The sequence below is a fragment of the Zeugodacus cucurbitae genome, chromosome 2, assembly GCF_028554725.1.
Source record: "Zeugodacus cucurbitae isolate PBARC_wt_2022May chromosome 2, idZeuCucr1.2, whole genome shotgun sequence".
Taxonomy (NCBI): Eukaryota; Metazoa; Arthropoda; class Insecta; order Diptera; family Tephritidae; genus Zeugodacus; species Zeugodacus cucurbitae.
In genome coordinates, this window is record NC_071667.1 from 65,912,269 (window position 1) to 65,934,532 (window position 22,264).

Here is a 22,264-nt window from a genome sequence, read left to right on the forward strand (position 1 = left end):
TTATATTTCGTATTTCAATTTGAATTTGAGTCATTGCTATTTTAATGCTTTATTATCCGTTTCAAGTGCCGTAATACCTTGTAGGAATTATAAAGATTGGGTAATGTTATGCCTACAGTTAATAACAGATGATATCGCTCTTTTATTAAGAGTTTTCTGTTGTATATAGATTAACTCACTGTTATCAACAGCTGTTCATGTTAATGTTTGCAGCTGTTATTAACAGATGTTATAATTTTTATGCTAAGACAAAGACTCAATGGACAGCTCATAAAACAGCAATTATTAACATACTGTTATTAACAGCTGTTACATCACTTGACAAAATAATGAGTAAATAAAATAAACGAGGAAAGCAAGGACGTTGTTACTCTTTTAGCTTACTATCTTATCGACATTAAATACCTTGGAGACGATCAAATAATTGCGTCAAACAACACATATGTGTTAGTGATGTTCAATCATGTGTTGGCCGCAAACGTTCAAATTAACACGTCAAACATCAGTTTAGTTTTGAGCTCGTAACGAACGGTCATCATGTCATCGTCGGATGATGATGATCTATTATTGGCATGTGCTGCAATTCTTATGCAAAAAAAATTCTCAAAAATTGAGATTTATTTTATATTATTTAGTTTATTTTATTATATTTGATTTTACTTTATTTTATTTTATTATTTTATTTTATTTTATTTTATTTTATTTTATTTCATTTTATTTTATTTTATTTTATTTTATTTTATTTTATTTTATTTTATTTTATTTTATTTTATTTTATTTTATTTTATTTTATTTTATTTTATTTTATTTTATTTATTTATTTATTTTATTCTATTTATTTATTTTATTTTTTTAATTTTATTTTATTTTATTTTATTTTCTTTCATTTATTTATTTTATTTTATTTTATTTATTTATTTTATTTTTTTTTATTTTATTTTTTTTTTATTTTTTTTTTATTTTATTTTATTTTTTTTTTATTTAATTTATTTATTTTATTTTTATTTAATTTAGTTTATTTATTTTATTTTATTTTATTTTATTTATTTATTTTATTTTTTTAATTTAATTTAATTTAATTTAATTTATTTATTTTAATTTATTTAATTTAATTTAATTTTATTTTATTTTATTTTATTTTATTTTATTTTATTTTATTTTATTTTATTTTATTTTATTTTATTTAATTTAAGTTAATTTAAGTTTATTTTATTTTTTTTTATTTTTTTTTATTTATTTATTTTATTGTATTTTATATTATTTTATTTTATTATTTTATTTTATTTTTTTTATTTTATTTTATTTATTTATTTTATTTTTATTTAATTTAATTTAATTTAATTTAATTTACTTTTTTTTTTATTTTATTTTATTTTATTTTATTTTATTTTTTTATTTTATTTTATTTTATTTTATTTTATTTTATTTTATTTTATTTTATTTTATTTTATTTTATTTTATTTTATTTTATTTTATTTTTTATTTTATTTTATTTTATTTTTTTATTTTTTTTTTCCGCTTCGCTTTACTTCACATATCTATGCCCTCTCAGCTTGAAATCTTCTCTGCAAATGAGCTCATGCTTGTCAAACATGAGTGGAGACGATCAAATTATCGTCCGTCAAATAGAAATATCAAAAATTTTTGATTTTCATCAAACAGAGCCGACAACAGGTCGGTGTAGCGTACGTGTAGCCGACGAGAGCCGACGACACCAACACACTTAAAGTGTTTGACGCAATTATTTGATCGTCTCCAAGGCACTTTAGAGAATTAAAAAAATTTTTTAATATATATTTTTAACTGTAAACTTTCATGATCAGAAATAACCCAAAAAATTTAGTTCCCTTTCACACATACCAACGTGTTAATTGCTCAATTAAATATTTTTGAAATTTTCGATTTTCGCAAAAATTTTATTCTTTTTTATTTTTACCTCAAATCTTGGCAGAGTTTCTCAAGACTGCTAAAAAACAAAATTTTACAATTTCCTCCATAACGAATGAAGGTCGCCGCAGCACTAAACCTCCAACTATACACCATAACCTAACCATATGTAGTGGGACTATAATTTTATAGCGTTCAAATTAAACGTCATAAATCTTGGCGGCAACACTGTGTGAACATGCAAACATATTTAACTACATATGTACAGACAATAAACGCACTTAAGTGCAATAAAGTACAAAATTCAACAATCAATATGCGTCGGACAAGCTAGCGAGCAAGCGAGCATAAGGAACTCTATTAATGGCGAGCATGAATGCAACCATGCACAAGTGCATAATTAAGTGTTTATGTGAAGATTTATTTGACTTGAGCAGCAGCAGCAGCAGCATTAATCTTTAATTTATTTGACACTTGTATGCAATGCATAGCGGCACATAAAACTAAGGCGTGATGCACACTTTGGAGCGTGAGAGTATGCGGCAAGGGGTAATCAATGAATGTTATCATGCTATAAACATGCCTTGTTGTTGTTGTTGGTTATCAAAATTCTTGCATAAAAATCGTATATACAATAAGGAAGTGCCATTTATAGCTCAATATTGATATTGTTGTGCGTTAGGGCATTTGTTTATTAATTGCTTTATGGAATTTCAAATTATGCAAATCAAATTACTCTAGGGCGAGTGATCAATGGCAGTGCAAAAACTGATTGTGTTCGCTTGGAAATGAATGTGGTATTCCTCTATTATTAAATTTGCATTAACGCGATTTATATGGCTATATAAATGTATGTCTGTATATAGTTAACTGAATTTAGTAAATGCGAATCTCACCTTTTCGCATGCGAAGAGCACCGGCGCTGTGGCTAGGCCCAATTTCAAATCGGCCGCCGTTGGTTTGCCCATTGTTTCGGCGGTTGAGACAAAGTCCAGCATATCGTCGACCAGCTGAAACGCTAAGCCCACATTGCGTCCATATTGGAATGCCAATTCGGCGATGTGCTCATCGGCTTCGGCGATTACTGCCGTCTGTGGGTAGAAAAAAAAAATAAAATTTAATATTTTTGAAAATAAATAATACAAAATTACAAAAAAAAAATCGTATTATAGACTAATAATAACAAAAAAAAGTTATTTAAAAAAATTTATTTTTCGAAATCAATTTAAATAAAAAATTTATTTTTCGAAATCAATTTTTTTAATTAAAAAAAAATAAAATTAGATAAAAACTATTAATATAAAAAATAAATTAAAAAATTTAATATAAAATTTATTTTGATTAGAACAAAATATAAACAAAAAATTTTTTTTTTTATTTATTGCATTTATTTATTTTTTTTAATTAATTTTTTTTTCTAAATATATACTATTATTTGTTCATTAAAATTTTGAAAATAAATAAATATTCATTTAATATATGAAAATTTTATATTGAAACTCTAATACAATTATAACTTTAATAAAAATAAAAAATATAAATATGCAAGAAAAACAAAAAAGTGTTTAACAATGCACCAACAACATTCATAAACAATAAATTCGGTTATTTATTATTAAAAATATTTGTTTCGATTGCGGCTTACGCCTGACTGCAACGTCGGTATTTTCTTGACTAGTTTCACTGCATTTCAAGTGTGTTCAAGCATGCGTTTGTACCGTCAGACAGTCGAATTACCAAAATGCAGTGTAAATATGTTTGTATATGATATATATATGCACAAATATGTGCAAACGCTTGTGCGCATGCGCCGCTTTATTGCCTTCTTGCAGTTTTTGCGGCTTTTTACGGCGACCCCTACAATGTACTTACCGCTTTCAGCGCGTTCGCTATGAGCGAGGCCGTCTTCCTGTATGTCTTGGTTAAATAGTGCGCGAATCGTTCATTTTCAGTTTCCTTTGAGCCAAGTTGCATGAATTCGCCTTGAACCAGATCGGTTAAAATCTAAAAGAAGTTAACAAAGTGAAGAAGTGAAAATGTGTGTTAATTTTAATTTATGCAAAATGAAGTAATTTTTATAAAAAACATTGTAGGATTGTGTGTTTGAATTGTTTATTTGAAATAATCAAAGCGGAAAAAATATTACAAATTTTTTTTTTTTATTTTTTTTTTAAATTAAAAATCTACTATATTATAAAAAAATCTGTTTTTTACATTTTAGAAATTTTCAAAATTATTTATATAATAAAAATCTACTATTATTCATTTTTATTAAAAAATTTTCAAAAATAAAAAAAAGTTTCGAAGTTTAAACATTTCAAAAAATATAAGAATTTGTGTTATATACTTTAACAATTATTATATAATTATTTCTACACAAATAAATTAAAATCCCTTAAATAATTTCGAAAACAATCATTTATGTCTAAATATTATATTACTGACTAACATAACCTCAATTCCTGGCATTTACATCAATTCAACAACAGTTTTATTGCCACTGTAGCATTCATAATTAAATCGAAAATTCGAAAATGCAATCAAATCCAAACTCAACAAACTGAAAGTGGGTTAATGAGCACAAATTAACCAATGATTAGCATATTTACAAGTACACAGAGATGTCTAATAAATCACAACAACACAAATATTTATGTAAATGTGTGAGTAGAATTAAGCAATTAGCAGAGTAATTAAAACTATAACTTCATTACATGTACTCATACAACAACAACAACAACAACAACCAATTAACAAGTACAAACTCATTACAATGTCCGAATTCGCAAGGCAACACGCCAACTGTGCGAAGGGCGTGGCGGCCAGCTACTTGCACAGGTAGGTAAGCGCGTAGAAACTTTAATGCCAAGCCATCATAAATCTAAATATGTAAGTACATGCTTACAAAAGTATTACAAGTGCATGTAAGCAAGAGTATTTGCACAGTGCTACCTACTAGCATAAGTTGTATGGCAAATGCCAAAACACAGCGCTTAGGTTGCAATCAATTTTTATTGTCTTCGCCTTGAAATCGAAAAAGTTCGAAGACGAAACGCAACGCACGCAAAAACACTTAAGTAACTAGGTTCTCCCACAGTACGATGTGGAAGCATAAGGTTCAACTAGACACAGGCTTGCACGCATGTACAGGTGTGGTCATAGCAATGGCTACAATTTAGTAGGCGTAACTGATTGCTTGAAGTTCATGTCGAATGAATTGTTGCTTCAACTTCGTTAGTTGCGTTGCCACTGGAATTTTTTTTATTTTTATTTTTATTTTTTAATTTTTAAATCTTAAGTTAGTACATATATTGTATTTTAAGGCTGTACCTATTCTAACGTCCATAAGTGTATCCCGTGTTTATAATATTTAAGAATGCAAAGTTTCTTATTTGCCAGCAATGCATTTCAATACTGTTTACAAACTTTGAGTTTCTACTGTAAGTTTTATTTGAAAAAGTTCGCACCGCTACATTGCAAGTTCTGACAGAGACATAACTACTGTCACCTATGAGTGTTGTGAAATCGCAGAAGAGGATATAAGGAGTCATATATAGGTGAAATGAAGAGATCAAAAACAAAATGGACGGCTCCAAAATGTAGGCAACATTTTTACGCAGACTAAGTTCTTTGCATATATTTATAGGTGCAGCAAATTGTGAAATATAGTTTTAGGCGCATATACTACTATCTAGAAGAGCTTAACTTTTCCGAAGAGTTTTCTGAGTTCATAGAGTTAAAATTTTAAATTATAATCTTAAAAAGTAAGAATCCTAACATATGTAGGTGTAAATTAAATGATATTGAAATGAGTATCAGAATTAAGATATGACTTCTACATATTACCTTCAATTTCAAAAAATTATTAAATATTTGGAAAGAACAACTTACACTTCATCCATATTAATCCATATTAATATTATAAATGCGAAAGTAACTCTGTCTGTCTGTTACTCTTTCACGCCCAAACGGCTGAACGGATTTTGATGAAATTTAGTAAGGTAATAGATGGTTACCTAAAAACGGATATAAGATCAACATGATCACGTCATCGTACTTAGGGGGTAGGAAGTAGGCAGAAAACTGAATTGAGTTCGTGATTTTTTATGGTTTTTGCTGAGAGTTTTGCTCTATCATGTTCCGGACGAAGTCGCGGGTAAAAGCTAGTAGTCTATATATTTCTACGTTTGGTTGCTTGAATGCGAATAAATTATTCAAAAATATTATGGACTCAAAAATTTGTATAAAAAATTTTTGAATTAAAATAAATAAAAATAAAATTATTTTTAAATAAAAAAATTAATAAAAATATTTTTGAATTAAAAAAAAAATAAAATTATTTTTAAATTAAAAAAAAATAAAAAATTATTTTGAAATTAAAAAAAAAAAAAATTATTTTGAAATAAAAAATAAATAAATAAAATTATTTTGAAATTAAAAAAAATAAATAAAATTATTTAGAAGTTAAAGAAAAAATAAATAAAATTATTTTGAATTAAAAAAAAATAAAAAATTATTTTGAAATTAAAAAAAAAATAAAAAATTATTTTTAAATAAAAAAAAAATAAAATTATTTTGAAATTAAAAAAAAATAAATAAAATAAATAAAATTATTTTGAAATTAAAAAAAAAATAAAATTCTTTTGAAATTACAAAAAACTATAAAATATATTTTTGAATTTAAATAACAAAAACACATTTCATTATTCAATTTAAATTGTTTTTGTTTTTATTAGTGTTATTCATTAATAAAATGCCATATAATATTATAAATACCATAACAAATAAAATTAAAATAACTAATGAATTATTTATAAAACACAACAACTGTCAATTAAATATATTTTTCTCTCCGTTTTTGTCGTTTATTTCTTGCGCTTTTATAAAACATTTCCTTTATAAATAAAATGTTTATTTTGACATTTGCCGCACTAGGAATTTATAACATAAACAAATCACAAGTAATTCGCACAGCATTTTAATAGACTTAAGATGGTTTATAGTTGTACAACTCAATGTGGATAAATGTACATATGCAGCTATTTACATATCTATTTACATATGGTATATAGTATATAAGCATGACTGCACAGAGCAAATACCCCTTAAATCACAGAAAGCGATCAAACGCAAATTAAATAGTAGAATTCTAAACTTTACGTGAGTTGCATAAAATCAAAATCAATGAAGCAAATATCCTCTGTTACTATCTGTGAGTAGGGTTTGCTACTCATATGGTAAAATATATATGTATATGAGCGCCGTTATAATTAGGCACATATATAGTTTTACTGATTCTTAACACATACAATAGTATTGTATATATCTTTGTCTAAGGAAACTACCGAAAAAATAATAAAAAATAATATAGTAAGCCACATAATGCAAGAAATGAATTTAAAACTGAAGAGCGAAAACTTCAAATAAAATTACGAGTGTAAACAAATAAGAAATCATAAAAATGTTTAAGTAACTTTTTTCGGGGTATTCCGTTTCCCTAATTTAAATGCCAGCGTTGTCGCTTACTGTCATCAAATCAAGCATAGCCACGCCCAGGATTTTAGCCAGACGCAGCAAAGAAATTAGACATTTTTGAGGCAAGAGTAAAAAAAATTGGCTATTTTATAAGAAGCGAATGTATCAAAAAAAACCAATAATAAGAAAAACAGGTAATTTGTCAAAATTATTATTGAAGTTGACATTTGGGACACATTTGATTTCGGCAAAAGATAAAAAGGGGACTTTTTAGTGAAAATTTTTGTAAAAGACACCAAAGTAAAAATTTCAGAACTTGTTGTATGTCGATCTTGTTGTGTTCACATTGTGGTTGAAGATTTTGTGATTTAGGTAACTAATAACGAAATCCCCTTGTGGTTTTGCGCGAAAAGCCATATTTTAATAGCAAATAAGAATCTTCATTCACAGCTTCACAGATTTTTGGCATAGTTAAGTAAATAAATTGAAGTTGTAAATTGCATTTAGCACTTTTAAAGAGTGAAATCATACTTGTTCATATGTATAGTACTATTTTAAACATCTATATATGTATGCTCATACTTCTGTATACCTGTAGAGTATACATACTTCAGCTGGGGATTTACCAATTTAATTTATGCTATTTTAAAAGCAAAGGAAGAACAAAATCACACACGCACCTACGTATACATATGTGAGTAGTTAGTTGATATGCGGATATGCAAAAAGAATAAGATTCGCTTAAAGTGAATGAACTGCGAAACAAAAAGGAAGGTGTCATATTTACTTAATTTGCTATTTAAAGAAGTTTCAATATAAACTTTTAGTAAAAAAAAGAATATACATTCTTATCGACTAATGGTACAGTGAAACATCTTTTCGACGGGCACCCATCGTCGACGCCCTTAGACGGACACTTCGTCTAAGAAAGGGTCATTTGTTCTAAAAATTTTACTAGGTGTATGAAAAAATCATAAATCAAAAATCGTTAGGAGAGGTTTCTCTGTACACCATATAATGTATAATTTTAGATTTAGTAAAGAGTTTTAGAAATATGTATCTTTTATGGAAAGAAACTAAAAATTTTGTGAAGAAACTTTGTGTACTGAGTGCATTATACTACGAAGCATTCGATTTCTATCTGATATGTCCATTAATACACAAGATTGCTGCGATACTAAAGGTTAAATACTGGTACATGGCTGCTAGTTATCTCTACTTCGGACACAGTGATTGAGGGGCATAGGCATATATTTCAAATTTATATAGGAAAAAAATTTAAAAATATATTTTGTGAAAAGAAAATTTGCAGAAAGGTGGTCGTATGTATATCGATATATTGTTCTCGATAGTTATCGATACAAATTAATTTATCGATAACATTACAAAAATATATATGTTTTTACATCTATGCTGCTCAATATTTAATTCCAATCTTTATTGATATTGCTTAATATTTTTTTTAAACCGGCACACAGCTATGACACTTTGAAGAACCTCAAAGAATATCGAGGTAAAGTTTAAAAAATTTCTTAGCAGCTAGCGGTATTAATTAATATTAATTACAAGCTGTCAGAAGAGCCGTTATTTTTCATTGAGCATAATTAATCAATTTATGATTTCATTTTATAGCATAGTGTTACCGATGAGCAGCATTTAACATGATTGAGTTTAGATTTTACAATTTTCGTTTAATATTCACTTTCTGATATACACACATACACACACATGAATATATGCACATTTAAGTCATTCATATTTAATCTATATTCAGCACGTATTATGCGAAAGCAATAATTTTAATGATTTTTAAATCGCCTCAAACAGGAAAATAATTTATTTTATGTGATAATAATGCCATTTATAGGCATAAGGAAATTTTCCAAAACAAAGCAAAACACATATTTTATTATTAATCACTATTTACTATTTGATGAAAAAAAAAATATGCGAAAATTTTCAAAAGTTCGCATTCACTTGTGAAACTGCGCGCGCACACCAACAAACAGCGAACCATATATGAACACTGATCGTAAATCATGAAGCCGGTATTACATAATATTTGCATTTGAATCACGCTTATTGACTTCTAGAACACACACAGCCACAGACACCGACGAACAACAGTTTTTTTTTTGTGTTCTGTTATCTGACTCGCGCCTTTTGCAAACAAATCTTTTGTTGAAGAACGCGAACGCTTGAAGCAACAGCGAGCAAAAATCCCCATAATCTACAAAATTAATCGCTAATTTGGTTTTTTCTTCGCCACAAAGACTTTCCTTTTGTTGTAATTTTGTAAGAAAAGTGTTGTTTTTGTGCCTTTATTAACAAAAAAATGGCGTGGTTTGAGAGAACGTGTTGGTCACAAGACTTATTTGCATAGATAATTTTATGTAAATATGTAAAACAGCCGGAACGGGTGTGACAATCTTATGCTAAGCCTGCGTTTGATCGGGAATTAACCTGAAATACGTGTATAATAGTTTACTGAAATGGGGAAAAGTGTGGAATCGTGTAAAAAAAATACCCGTTCCTTTCACCAAAGCATTCTATATTTGCAGATCAGTTGGTATATGACAACGAAATCTAGCAAATTCTATTTAAAGCTTAGGTGTTTACAGATCCGCTTGAATATATAATTTTGCAAAAACAGCTTATGGGTGTCATTTTGGCGAGTGTTTTTTAAGTATATTTTTAACCAAAACAGTTAATTCTAAATATAGTATGTCTTCTTCTCCTTTAATTTAATTGAAGTTGCGTTCGTTAACTCGTTTTTTTTAATTTTTTTAAATTTTCACTTATAGTCTAGAATTGCATACGACAATGCATTCTATATTTAACAAGTTAGAACACCATAATAACTAACAAACTCTTAAGCTCAAATTTGTTATCTTTTTATTTATTTTGCTGTTCCTAAAATATATTTACTCTATTCATAAATTTCATGGTGTATGCTTCACACTTAACTACTTTACTAAATATTAGAACAGATTTAGAACTGAAGGTGTTAATTTGTTAAAATTTCCTAAATCTAGTGAAGGTTGAGTTTCCTTAAACAAGCCAATTCATTCATAACTTATGTTTGGTTGAAATTATTTCTTTATGAAAATCGAAAAGGTACTGGCCTTGAATTTTAGTATGGCGTGGATTAACATTTATTTACTCAACACATTAATAGTTGCGAAAAAGTTAAAGATTAACGCTGTCACAGAAGTGTGACTTCCGTGGGTGTGTTCTGTCGTATGTATTGACTTCGATTCAGAGAGATATTTGTAAGTACAAGATATTAGTCACTAGACTTGACTTTGCATGACTTTAACAGCATATCGATTGCTATGTATTGAAATTCTTAATAGCTAAGGCTTTAATATAGATGAATTTCTATAACTCGAAGATCTCCATAAATCAAAATCTTGAATTGGCAATAGAAGCAAAATTTCATCCAATTTTCCTTCCGTAAATCAAACTTTTCGACCAGGACATAATACAAAATTTTAAATTTTTCTATCGAGGCACAATTTTAAGAGAGTCCTTTTATATCGTATGGAGATATGACAGATGTCAAGAACCAGACAATAGCAAACTGCAACAAACAAAATTACAGAATACATGTTTTAACGTATGTACATAAAACTTTAGCGAAGTAAATAAATGAAACTATGTATAAATCTTCTACAAGAGTCTACAGCAGCTGGCGTATGCCGATGATATTGATATCATCAGAAGCAACAACCGCGCCGCTTGTTCTGTTTTTTATAGACTAGATAAAGAAACGAAGCTTATGGGTCTGGTGGTGAATGAGGACAAGAAGAAATATCTCCTGTCATCAAACAAACAGTCAGAGCACTCGCGTCTTGGCTCCCACGTCACTGTTGACAGTCATACCTTTGAAGTAGTAGATAGTTTCGTCTACTTGGGAACCAGCGTTAGCAACACCAACAATGTCAGCTTTGAAATCCAACGCAGAATCACTCTTGCCAACAGGTGTTACTTTGGACTGAGTTGGCAATTGCAAAGTAAAGTCCTCTCTCGACGAACAAAAATCAAACTCTACAAGTCGCTCATTATTCCCGTCCTGATGTATGGCGCCGAAGCGTGGACGATGACAACATCCGATGAGACGACTCTTGGGGTTTTCGAGAGAAAGGTTTTGCGCAAGATTTATGGTCCTCTCAACATTGGCAACGGCGAATACCGCAGACTATGGAACGATGAGCTGTACGATTTATACGACGACATTGACATAGTTCAGCGAATAAAAAGACAGCGGCTACGCTGGCTAGGTCATGTTGTACGAATGGATGAAAACACTCCAGCTCTGAAAGTGTTCGATGCAGTACCCGCTGGAGGAAGCCGCGGAAGAGGACGACCTCCACTCCGGTGGAAAGACCAAGTGCAAAGTGACCTGGCTTCACTTGGTGTTTCCAGTTGGCGCCAAAAAGCAAAAAGGAGGAATGAGTGGCGCGCTCTGGTGGATTCGGCTATAATCGCTTAAAGCGGTTTCTACGCCAAATATATATATATATATATATATATATATATATATATATGTATAAATCTATACTTTACAGCTTTTTAAAAAATTGTATGTTTTAATGAAAATGTCTATAACTCGAAGTCTCTCTAAGTATAAGTTTTTTTTTGTGGATTATGGTGATTCGAGTTAGAGAAGTTCAACTGTATAAGTGTCAAGTATTTTAATGATTGTTCGGAAATTCATCGATAATTCGTATAAAATGTAAAATCGATAATATCGGAATATATCGATAACAATAAATTTTTCATATTTTGCTCTTAAAACCGTTGTCAATGTCAAATATTCTCTGCTCATGTGAACTAAACTCTAAATTTAATTATTTTTAATTGTATTTAAATGTCTGAAATTTTTGTCTTTTATTCAAATAAGTAACACTGTGTTAACATCGATATTACTGCTGATCTGTACCTTTAATTATGTTCGCCACAATAACTTAGCTCGAATTCAAATATAAGAATTTCTGTGTATAATTATCTTAAACATTTAAATTCAAAGAAAATGATTGTTTGGGCAATTCACATTTTTTTGCATTTGTAAATAAAGCCAGGCATTGTGTTTATGGCAGACTTAAATTCATTCATTATTTTGCTTTGTTGATATTTTCTTTGTTTGTACGTAATTGTGTGTATGTAAGGTATTTATTAAAATTTTAACTGACAGATGTAAACAAACACTTGGCGGTAAAGAGTCTAAACACGAAAGTCCGATTTTAAATTTATCGATTATTTATTTTTTTATTTATCGAATAAATAATCGATATGTTTAAAAAGTATTTTTTTAACGACGACAAATATTTCTACAAAAAATTTATGACAAAAAATAATGAATTTTCAAAAAAATAATAATAATTAAAAATAAAAAATTCTAATGTAAAATAATAATTTTTTATAATTTTTATAATTATAAAAAAAAAATATAAATGTTTACTAATTATAAAGAATTTTTTGTAAATTCATGAAAAACAATCCTAATTTATTAACTTAAGCGTGTGAAAGTAATCAAAGAATGAATTGTGAAATCGTGCATATTACGTATACGCCATGACGCATTCGGTCAGTATAGCCATCACATTAAGATCCGTATTTACACAGCATTTTACATATTTGTGGTTTTAACTTAATGCTAATTCATATTAAATTTTCTATTTTGCTATTAAATATTACAAACTCAAAAGACTGCCTACCCAACCCTTCAAAAATCATTAAAACCCTTCCGACGCAAGTTTAACGAAGCAAAAACAACATGAAGAAACCAAATTTGGCATGTGGGCATAAAAAATTCGCATTTGCTATGCCAAAATGTTTATGTAAATATGCGGAAACAGATGACAAGACAACGAAACTGCGTAAGAAATGCGCAATGAAGAAACCAATAGCAAAGCGCACGTGGGCAATTACGGCGCATAGCTAATGAGTATTTGGCAAATTATGCAATAATTTAGTGAGAAGTGCTTCTGAGTCGCGGCTAAGCGCTGTTATAGCATGGCGCTGGTGTTAAACGCGCGGTTAATAACTACAGACTTTGACAAAACCAATAGACAGCGGTGATACTAAATTGAGACAAGTGAGAGAGTGTGTGTGTGTGTGTGTGAGTTTTTGCGAACCTGCGAAGATGAGTGAATGGTAAGATATGTAGTTACGCGCAGATTTGTAAAACGAATTTGTAAATTGAATTTTGGCACACCCTTCGCGCTAAACGCTCTTGGCATTCCAACAACAGTGATTATGTCGAAGACATGCATATGAGTGTGTATAGCCAAAACCTAAACTGACAGCGCGTAGCAATTGAATGACTGCACCTACAACAACAACTAACACATGCCCACAACTGTATTAGCGCTTGCTGGGTAAATAAATTTGCAAATAAATAAACGTCAAATCACATGCGTCCCATCAGCGCACAATCGGAATTTGTGGTCAACGAGTGGCAGAAAACTGTAAAATCGACAATTTTAATGGGATTTACAAAACACGGCGACAGCAAGAGCCACTTAAACGCATGACATTACACATGTTCGCAGCAACTCGACACATATATGTATGTATGTTTATATGTGCTTACAAGCGGTATTAACAAATTGGGTGAGTAGGGCAGACATCAAACGTTGTAACCCCAAAAAACCTCAAATACACAAACACACACATACTCACTGTCATGCAGCTGTGTGGTATTTTGCAGCGCATTTGGGTGCGCTTTAAACATTGACCAAGCGGCCACCAGCGTTGCCACCAATTTACAGCTGCAGCCACAATTCATTTCACTTAATTTCATTTTGTTTGTTTACATTCGTCAATTGTGTACACATGCAAAAATTCATAGTGACCGAGTGTCATTCAAATTTGATGGGATTTTCCATGTGTGCAGTAAACAATAGAAACACAGACACGCATACACACATAGAAACACCGATATGCAATTCGTTCAATTTCAAATGCACGCATTGGATTTTCGTCTCGCTTTCATTTGTGTTTATTGGCTTTTATTAAATTTCAAAATTTTTCAACTATACTGCAAAGCAACAACAATTTCATGCATAATTCACACAAATATTGACAGCGCGATGATAATAATTATTACTATTATTTGCATTTGCATTTGTGTTTTATTTGTGTGTGGAATATTTTTTTTTTATTTATTACAGCGTCGCTTATGCAATTTCACGCTGCTACGTGCTTGACAAATTAAGAGCAAATTTATTAGAAATATTCACGCTTATTAATAGACAAGTGCGAATGCTGCTGAGCTGTTATTTGTTTTCATATTTCAACAAATATATTTATGTACACATATTTCAGTATGAAACGCTTTGTTATACGAGATGAAATGTGTTCGTGTGAAAATGCGAGTGTGCTGTAATGCAAATTTAGAAAATTTATTGAATTGAGAGTGAACTAAATTATAAATATTACAAATAGCATTTATAAACTCGTATACTGGCAGAGAGATTTAAAAATTTTCAAAAATGTGTTAAGTGAAATAATCGATATTTTTCAAATTTTTATCGAAAAAAATAATCGGAATAATATATATCGATATATAAATATCGAGGCTTATGTACTGCTTTCATGACAAAGTATTTTCAACGAGTGAGTTGTTGGCCCAACCACGTCTAGGCTGATTTTTCCTACAAACCCGGATAGTCTGCTATACTCCAGACAACGAGTCGCCTCTTACTCTTTCGAGCATTGGCTGATAGGGATATACCGCCAATACTCGGTCGTCAGAGCCTCTTTCGTTATCGACAGCATGCGCCAAAGTGTAGGTGAGGCTGACAGTTGAATCGGAGAAGCTGTATAATCGCTTCACTATCCCATAGCATGACCTTTGAATGAACAATTCTCGGAAAAATTTTCGCCCCAGTCAGAATCGGATGTTATAAATGGAGGATAGATAAGATGGAATAGCGAACTTGAGCAGCTAATTCAAGGTGAAAAGGTGGTGCGATTTATATGGCTAGGACATATTACAAAAATGGTTGATTCAAAAAAAGGGATTCGACGCGAAAGCATTCATCGGCCGAGGAAGAAGAAGGCCAAGATCAAGATGGAATGACTAATTAAACAAAGTTCTGAAGAAGCTCCGACTGGAAAACTGGAGAGAGACCACAAAAGACATAGTAGCTTGGAGGCGTATTGTTCAGCAAGCCAAAGCTCACAGATAACTGTAAAGCCAAATGATGATGATGATATAGGTATCGATAATTTCAACCATTTCGCTTTTTTCGATATTAATGGATTTAGGTTCAAAATTTATTTCGAATATATATCGATATCTTCTTTTTAATATATCGAAAATTTTACACATCTTTATTGATATTTTTATCGGCAAAATAAGATTATGTAAATATAAAAAATTATAAAGAGGCCAAAAGTAAATTTAAATGAATGGTTCATTTTCTACGAACGAATTTCGAAAGTATTTGGAACCTACTCAGGAACTATTGTTATAGATTGGCTTCTTATAAATTTGTTAAGCGCCACTATTTGTATCGTAAAATACTTTTATCGAATTCTTTTTAGGAATATTTTTATAACTATTCTAAAACCAAAAATCCAAAAAACTTAATAAAAGAAAATAAAGTTCCAAATGACCTACAAGACTAATAAAATTGTTCAACAAAATTATGCGTCAGTAAATTTTATTATGTTCTTTTATCATAACATGTATATATGAAGATATATCTCGTATGCTCCTTCAACCGAACGTATTTAAACTCATTTCAGAATCACTTCAGGTACTAAGGAATTATTCAAAAATCACAAATCACATAAAGTATTCGGAAGATTAATGACATGACACAGCAGTAGTTAACGAGTGCATATAGAAAGCAAGCGGCAAAGTGTCTTTTATCGTCTTTATAATCATTAAAATTGCAAATCGAGAGGTGATTTAATTAATATATACATTGAGTTTTAGTATTTTATTGCACTGCGACGGCATCTTGACTAATAAATGCATTCATAAATTGCAACAAAAAAAGGAAAAAAGAAATAATCTTACAAAATGCTGTGAGAACTGCGACGTATTGTAAAATAAAGGATAACAGGTATTCACTGCTATTCAGTGAAATAAAGCAAAAGGAATACTCATAAAGACAATGCAATGATGAGCAGCAACCGTAGAACGAACTGTCGAATAGTTGTCAATCGAATAACACACGTCTGAATGGCCTCGAGAAAGTTCACTGTCAATGAACTGGTAACCCTTTGAGATGCTTTTTAAGGCTAGACCGGCAACAACGCTTCTTCTCTTATATTTAACAAAAAAAATTTAATAATATGTTACTGTAGTAAGAATTCTAAAATCTGTGTTTACTCATGCGACTGCGCTTGGAAGGTGCAGTAGAGAACAATAAAAAAGGTCCATCTTAACAGCTGCATTTTCGAGCTTGCATAGGATAGAATTATTGAAGAGTGTGCGAAAAGAGAAGACACAGAGTTCAACACTGCGGAAGTAATGCAGCAAGCAGTCAGGTATTACGGGTTTTTCGATCACAATCAGCGAGACAGATAAATGGTGCTGTTGTCTTACAGAACAAACCATAAAGTATCATTATAATAGCAAGGAAATACAAGTAAAAAATTTACATATTTTTAATATAAAGGGAATCACAAGCATAAGGGAATCACAGAGAAACGTTTTGTATGATTTTTAGCTGACAGACAAATTTTTCGGCGATCTTGTGAGGTAGGAACATAGGCAATGATTGTATTACACTTGTAGGTATCTATGTAATTTCCTGAGTTGGAATGCTAATTAATTGCATAGCATTTTGGAACTTAACGATATATATTTATATAGATATTTTTGCGCGTCTTCAAGATAAAATTAAATTTAAAAAATTGAACAGAACCAGAAAATATTAAATCTTACTTAACAATTTTATAAGGAAAGAAAAAAAATGAAAAAGTTATCGATAAAAATCGATCATATTTTGAAAAAATATCGATTATTTTTTATCGAAAAATTAGATATGTTAAGAACAATTTATTTTTTTAATATTTCGTTCGCATGTATTTCGAATTCAATAATTATATTAGTGATTTATGACTATTTCATAATGACTGTGTTGTTATGGAGCTCTTCAATCGAATTAATAAAATTTAAATAAATATTTATTAAGCAAATAAATGCATAAGACACACATCCTCTCAATTAACGTCATATTTTTTCTTTTATTGTTTTCACTTCTACTCACCTGACTTAGAATAATCGTCACATCATCGCTCTTCAGACGTGCAATCATAATGGAAGCTATGGCAAGCACATAATCACCAGCCATTGTAACCTGTAAGCAAATAAAACAAATAACGAATCAATAAAAACAATAACAAAACAACAAGAAAGGGAAATAGATTTTGAAATACAATTCAACTGTCAAAACGAAAAGATAATCAATCATTTAGCAATTAGAATCAATTGAATGGATTCCAATAAAGAATATAGGTGTTCACTCCACCTCAATATCTATCTATTAGACCTAAGAAATGTTTACTTATATATTTAAGTAAATAACTAATGGTCAAATGTGAGGTTAAGTTTAAGAGAGTAATTTTTTTTAGCAATAGGGGTGATTTCAACATTCTTTTGCTAAAATACTTCGTATCTTTTTTCTTTGTGATTTTTTAAACATATCAAGTTAGTATTCGATTATAATAACATAAGAAGGATTTATTTATGAAGTGTAAAGAATCAATGTCAGATTACTTAATTCTTGTTTCATTATTAAGTTTCCAAAAACATATATATTTTTTGTTTAATTTTTTCCTTTTTTAAATACCAAAAAAAAAGTTGAACTAACCAAGCCATCACGAGGCAGTAAGCTTTTAGGTGCATAAACACATAAATTTGTCCGCTTGCATGTAATGCAAAACGTAATCGTGTTGAACGAATACTTCTGTTGGCCACTGCCTGCCGCCTGCTGTCTGCTGGTTGTCAGGCCGTCAGCTACCACTGTTCCGCCCTGTGCGCCGCAGCTAATTCGTTTGCTATGGATAATGCTGGCCGGCCGTGTTTGTGTTTACACGCATTGCGTAAGTTTCGATTTTGCTATGCAAAGTGTAAAGTCGATATGTTTTTTCTGCTTCTTCTCCTTCTGCGATTTATCTTTTGCGCCGTGTTAGGCCATTTTCGTTTAACAGCTTTGCACATAATTGATATATGTCTATTTTTTACTGCTTTTTTTCGACTATTTGAGGTTAAGCTATATCGGTTTTAAGTTCAACACACGCTTGACTTTTGCATAAATTGAAAATTGCGGAAAAATATTTGGTTTTCGTGTCAAGTGTTTGATCGATTATCGTTTTCAGTGGAAAAATTTAACAGTTAGCTTACATATTTGCAGACATTTACTACCGTTATACTAGGTGTGGCTTGTAAATAATGAGGCTATGGTTTAGTTTTAAGTATCTAATGAGTGAGTTTATAATTACTACGATTTTGAATGTTTAGGTTGTTCTTACTTACAAAATCATTATATAAAACGCATTTGCTTGATATCGGCAGAATTTTATCAGGCTAACTAACCGAAGTAACTCTACTATCTATAAATACTTTTGCCTGTTGTCATGAAAAATGGTTGACAAAGAGCCTTTTGGGATATTGTAATATGTATGTAATAATGTAACCCTCAACTATTCTCTACAAACTCGACTTCTTTATTGACAATATTAAACACAATTAATAAACTCAGTGTTTACCTAAAAACATATTACTAACTTAAAATAGAGTTTCCTAATTGATCCAAAGAGAAGTTTTTAGTTGTAAATAAACACAATTTGCTTAACTCGTGCTTATTGCTCTTTTAGTATTAAACACTCGTAACTAACTCTGAGTTTAACATAAAAATTTAATTCACTTTAAATAGAGTTTCTAAACGTTCTGAAAGAACATTTGTTAGTTGTTCATAAACTCAAAATTTTAAACTCGAGTTTACATTTTTTTGTAGCAAGTAATAGAAAAAATACAGAAAATCAAAAAATAATATTTACAACATTAAAATCATTATTTCAAATCGAACCCACGTACATGCAAAAAATACCTAAAAATTAATTAGCTTTTGACTTGCAATGGCAATTACTGTTTTCGTCATAGCTCAGAATCTATTGTTTTACGATTTTAATGGAAGTCATGATACAAAAAATTCGAAAGGTGGAGTTTAACGCACAGTCTCTTGAGCATACTTCAACTAAGTGCTAATTAAATCTGTTTTAATGGATTAAATTTAGTTTAAATTAATATTTTTGTGAGTAAAATTAGCTACAGAATATAGCAATAATTTTATTTTATTGCTTTAAATAATTACCTTAAGGACTTTAAAGTTTTTAAATAGAAAACATCAAGTTTTAAATTGCAGAAAGATGAATTTTAACTCTACAGGTATGGACCCGATGGTTGTATTAGATTAGTATAGATAGGATTGGGTAACCAGTAAAGGACCTCCTGAAATGGCAAACAACTTCCTTATAACTAACATTGAAGGAAGTGAGCTTCTACTAGTGAACTCCTGAGGCTTTAACATAAGGATAAGGCTACACATACGAGGGCTGCTATATATATTCCTGGCCTAGGCAACACTAAGTGTTGCCAGGTGCAATCTGACATTTCCATTGGAAAGTTTAACATTTTTTAGCATAACATCACTCAGAACGTTTTGTCATTTAATCGTGAATTGTTTTATTTACAGGGAATTAAAAAATCATCTCGGTCAAAAAATGGAATTAACTCGTGAACATTTTCGTGCGATCATTTTTCACAACTTTCGACGTGTATTATCGCGACAAGAGTGCATCGATGAACTAAAATCTTTGTATGGCTATGAAGCACCATCCTATAGCGCTGTGAAAAACTGGTACAACGAATTCAATCGTGGCCGCCGCTCGCTCAAAGACGAATTCCGTGAAGGTCGTCCAAAAACAGCCGTTGTGCCAGAAAACATCGATGCCGTACGTGAACCGATATTACAAGACCGTCATGTAACATACCTTCAGATAGAGGCATTCCTATGCATTTCTCCCACCAGCATACATTCGATATTGCATGAACACTTGGCCGTAAAAAAAGGTTTGTTCTCGTTGGATCCCGCACAATTTGACAATCGCTCAAAAAAAGGCTCGTGTGGATTGGTGTGAAGAAATGCTGAAAAAATACTATCGCGGTGCTTCAAAAGATCTATACGTATGAGTCCGAAACAAAACAGCAATCGACCGTGTGGGCCTTCCAAGATGAGCCAAATCCAACGAAAGTTGTTCGTGGAAGAAGCACTTCGAAGCAAATGGTCGCCTGTTTCTTCGGCAAAACTGGTCATGTGGCGACTGTTCCGCTTGAGCAATGTAGGACGGTCAATTCTGAGTGGTACACCACCATTTGTTTGCCTGAAGTCTTCGGAGAAATTCGAAAAACGAACAAGAGAAGACGAATCATTGTGCACCATGACAATGCGAGCTCTCACACATCGGCTCAAACCAGCGCCTTTTTGACCGGCCAAAACGTCGAATTGATGGGTCATCCGCCGTACAGCACTGACTTGGCACCCAATGACTTCTTTTTATTCCCACACATCAAGAAAATAATGCATGGTCAACGATTTTCGTCGCCAGAAGATGCTGTTGAAGCATTCAAAAGCTATGTTTTGGAGGTGTCTCAATCGGAGTGGAAAAAGTGTTTCGAAAATTGGTTTGAGCGCATGCAAAAGTGTATAAATCTTGATGGAGACTATTTTGAAAAACAAAAAAACCGTTTTCGTTGATAAATATTCCTATTTTCATTATTATTAGGCCAGAAATATATATAGCAGCTCTCGTATTTCAACTACATTTGTCTTGTGCGACCATAGACTTCAAGATATAATTACTCAAAAATTTTGCTTCATGGCTGCTTTGCTCTCAACTCCGCTATGTTTCCAGCTTAATACGTATGCATACAAATTAATATTATTTTTACCACATTTTTTATTCACTAATAAATATGATTATTATTTTTACCCAAACTAGGAACACAGATCATCTTTAACGATTTTTTTTTTAATTTTTATTGGTTTAACTTATGTGTCTTCCGCGTAGCAAGGAGACAACAGAGCTCAGTAAAATCTTAATTCCAATTACCTAATACCAGACACTTTTCAACAGCAACAAGGTAAACAACTTTCTGCACACGGCGCACCAACAAAAGCAAAAAAACAACTATCATCAGCGATATAGACCACCACTCCTAGAGTATAACCTGCTTAAGCCTACTATTTAATGCCATCAATATTATGCATTGCCGAATTTCGTAATCGCTTGCGATCGCCATCGCATTGACATGACAGCCAAATTTATAAAAATATATGCAAGTACATACAAGTGAATATAATTACAACAAAACTGCTATCAGTCTTTTGGCAAAAAAAATCAGGCGAACATGAACACCGAGTTGATGGCGAACCCGTTTTTAGGCGGTTAAATTGCACATTTTCGATTTGTGGCACAAGTGACAACAACACAGCACATAACACGAGCAGCAAGTAGCAGCAGTAGGAGCAACAAAACGCACACACATGCAACATTTGGCGGCAGAAAAAAACAACAAAAACAACTAAATAATTCGCGAACCAAAATTGAGCGCAATTATTCCAAAGCGAGTCGGTCCACATATGGCCCCGCCAATCGAAGATATGCTATCAATGCCACCGTGGGCAGGGGTTCGGTGGCGCTGCAGCGGCTACCGACAATTTGTTGCAACATCAACGTAAACTTGTTCTCATTTCCCATATCGGCACGGCGCAGTTCAGCTCGGCCAGGGACCTTCGCAGCGAACGATTAGGAAATTTTTGCCAACCGAAAATGGACAAATGTAACCAAATCCCGCAAAGATCGGACAAGTTAG

At 31.0% G+C, this 22,264-nt stretch overlaps 1 protein-coding gene across 1 annotated transcript in view; it reads right to left on the bottom strand.

The window, feature by feature from the left end:
- Window positions 1–22,264, bottom strand: part of LOC105219049 (all trans-polyprenyl-diphosphate synthase PDSS1) — a 71,890-nt gene that overhangs the window by 2,596 nt on the left and 47,030 nt on the right. Inside the window, exons 5-7 of the mRNA XM_054225641.1 lie at window positions 17,598–17,687; window positions 3,760–3,891; window positions 2,784–2,978 (exon numbers count right to left, since the gene is read on the bottom strand). Of these exons, the coding sequence (XP_054081616.1) occupies window positions 2,784–2,978; window positions 3,760–3,891; window positions 17,598–17,687 (417 nt within the window). The remainder of the gene's footprint in view (window positions 1–2,783; window positions 2,979–3,759; window positions 3,892–17,597; window positions 17,688–22,264) is intronic.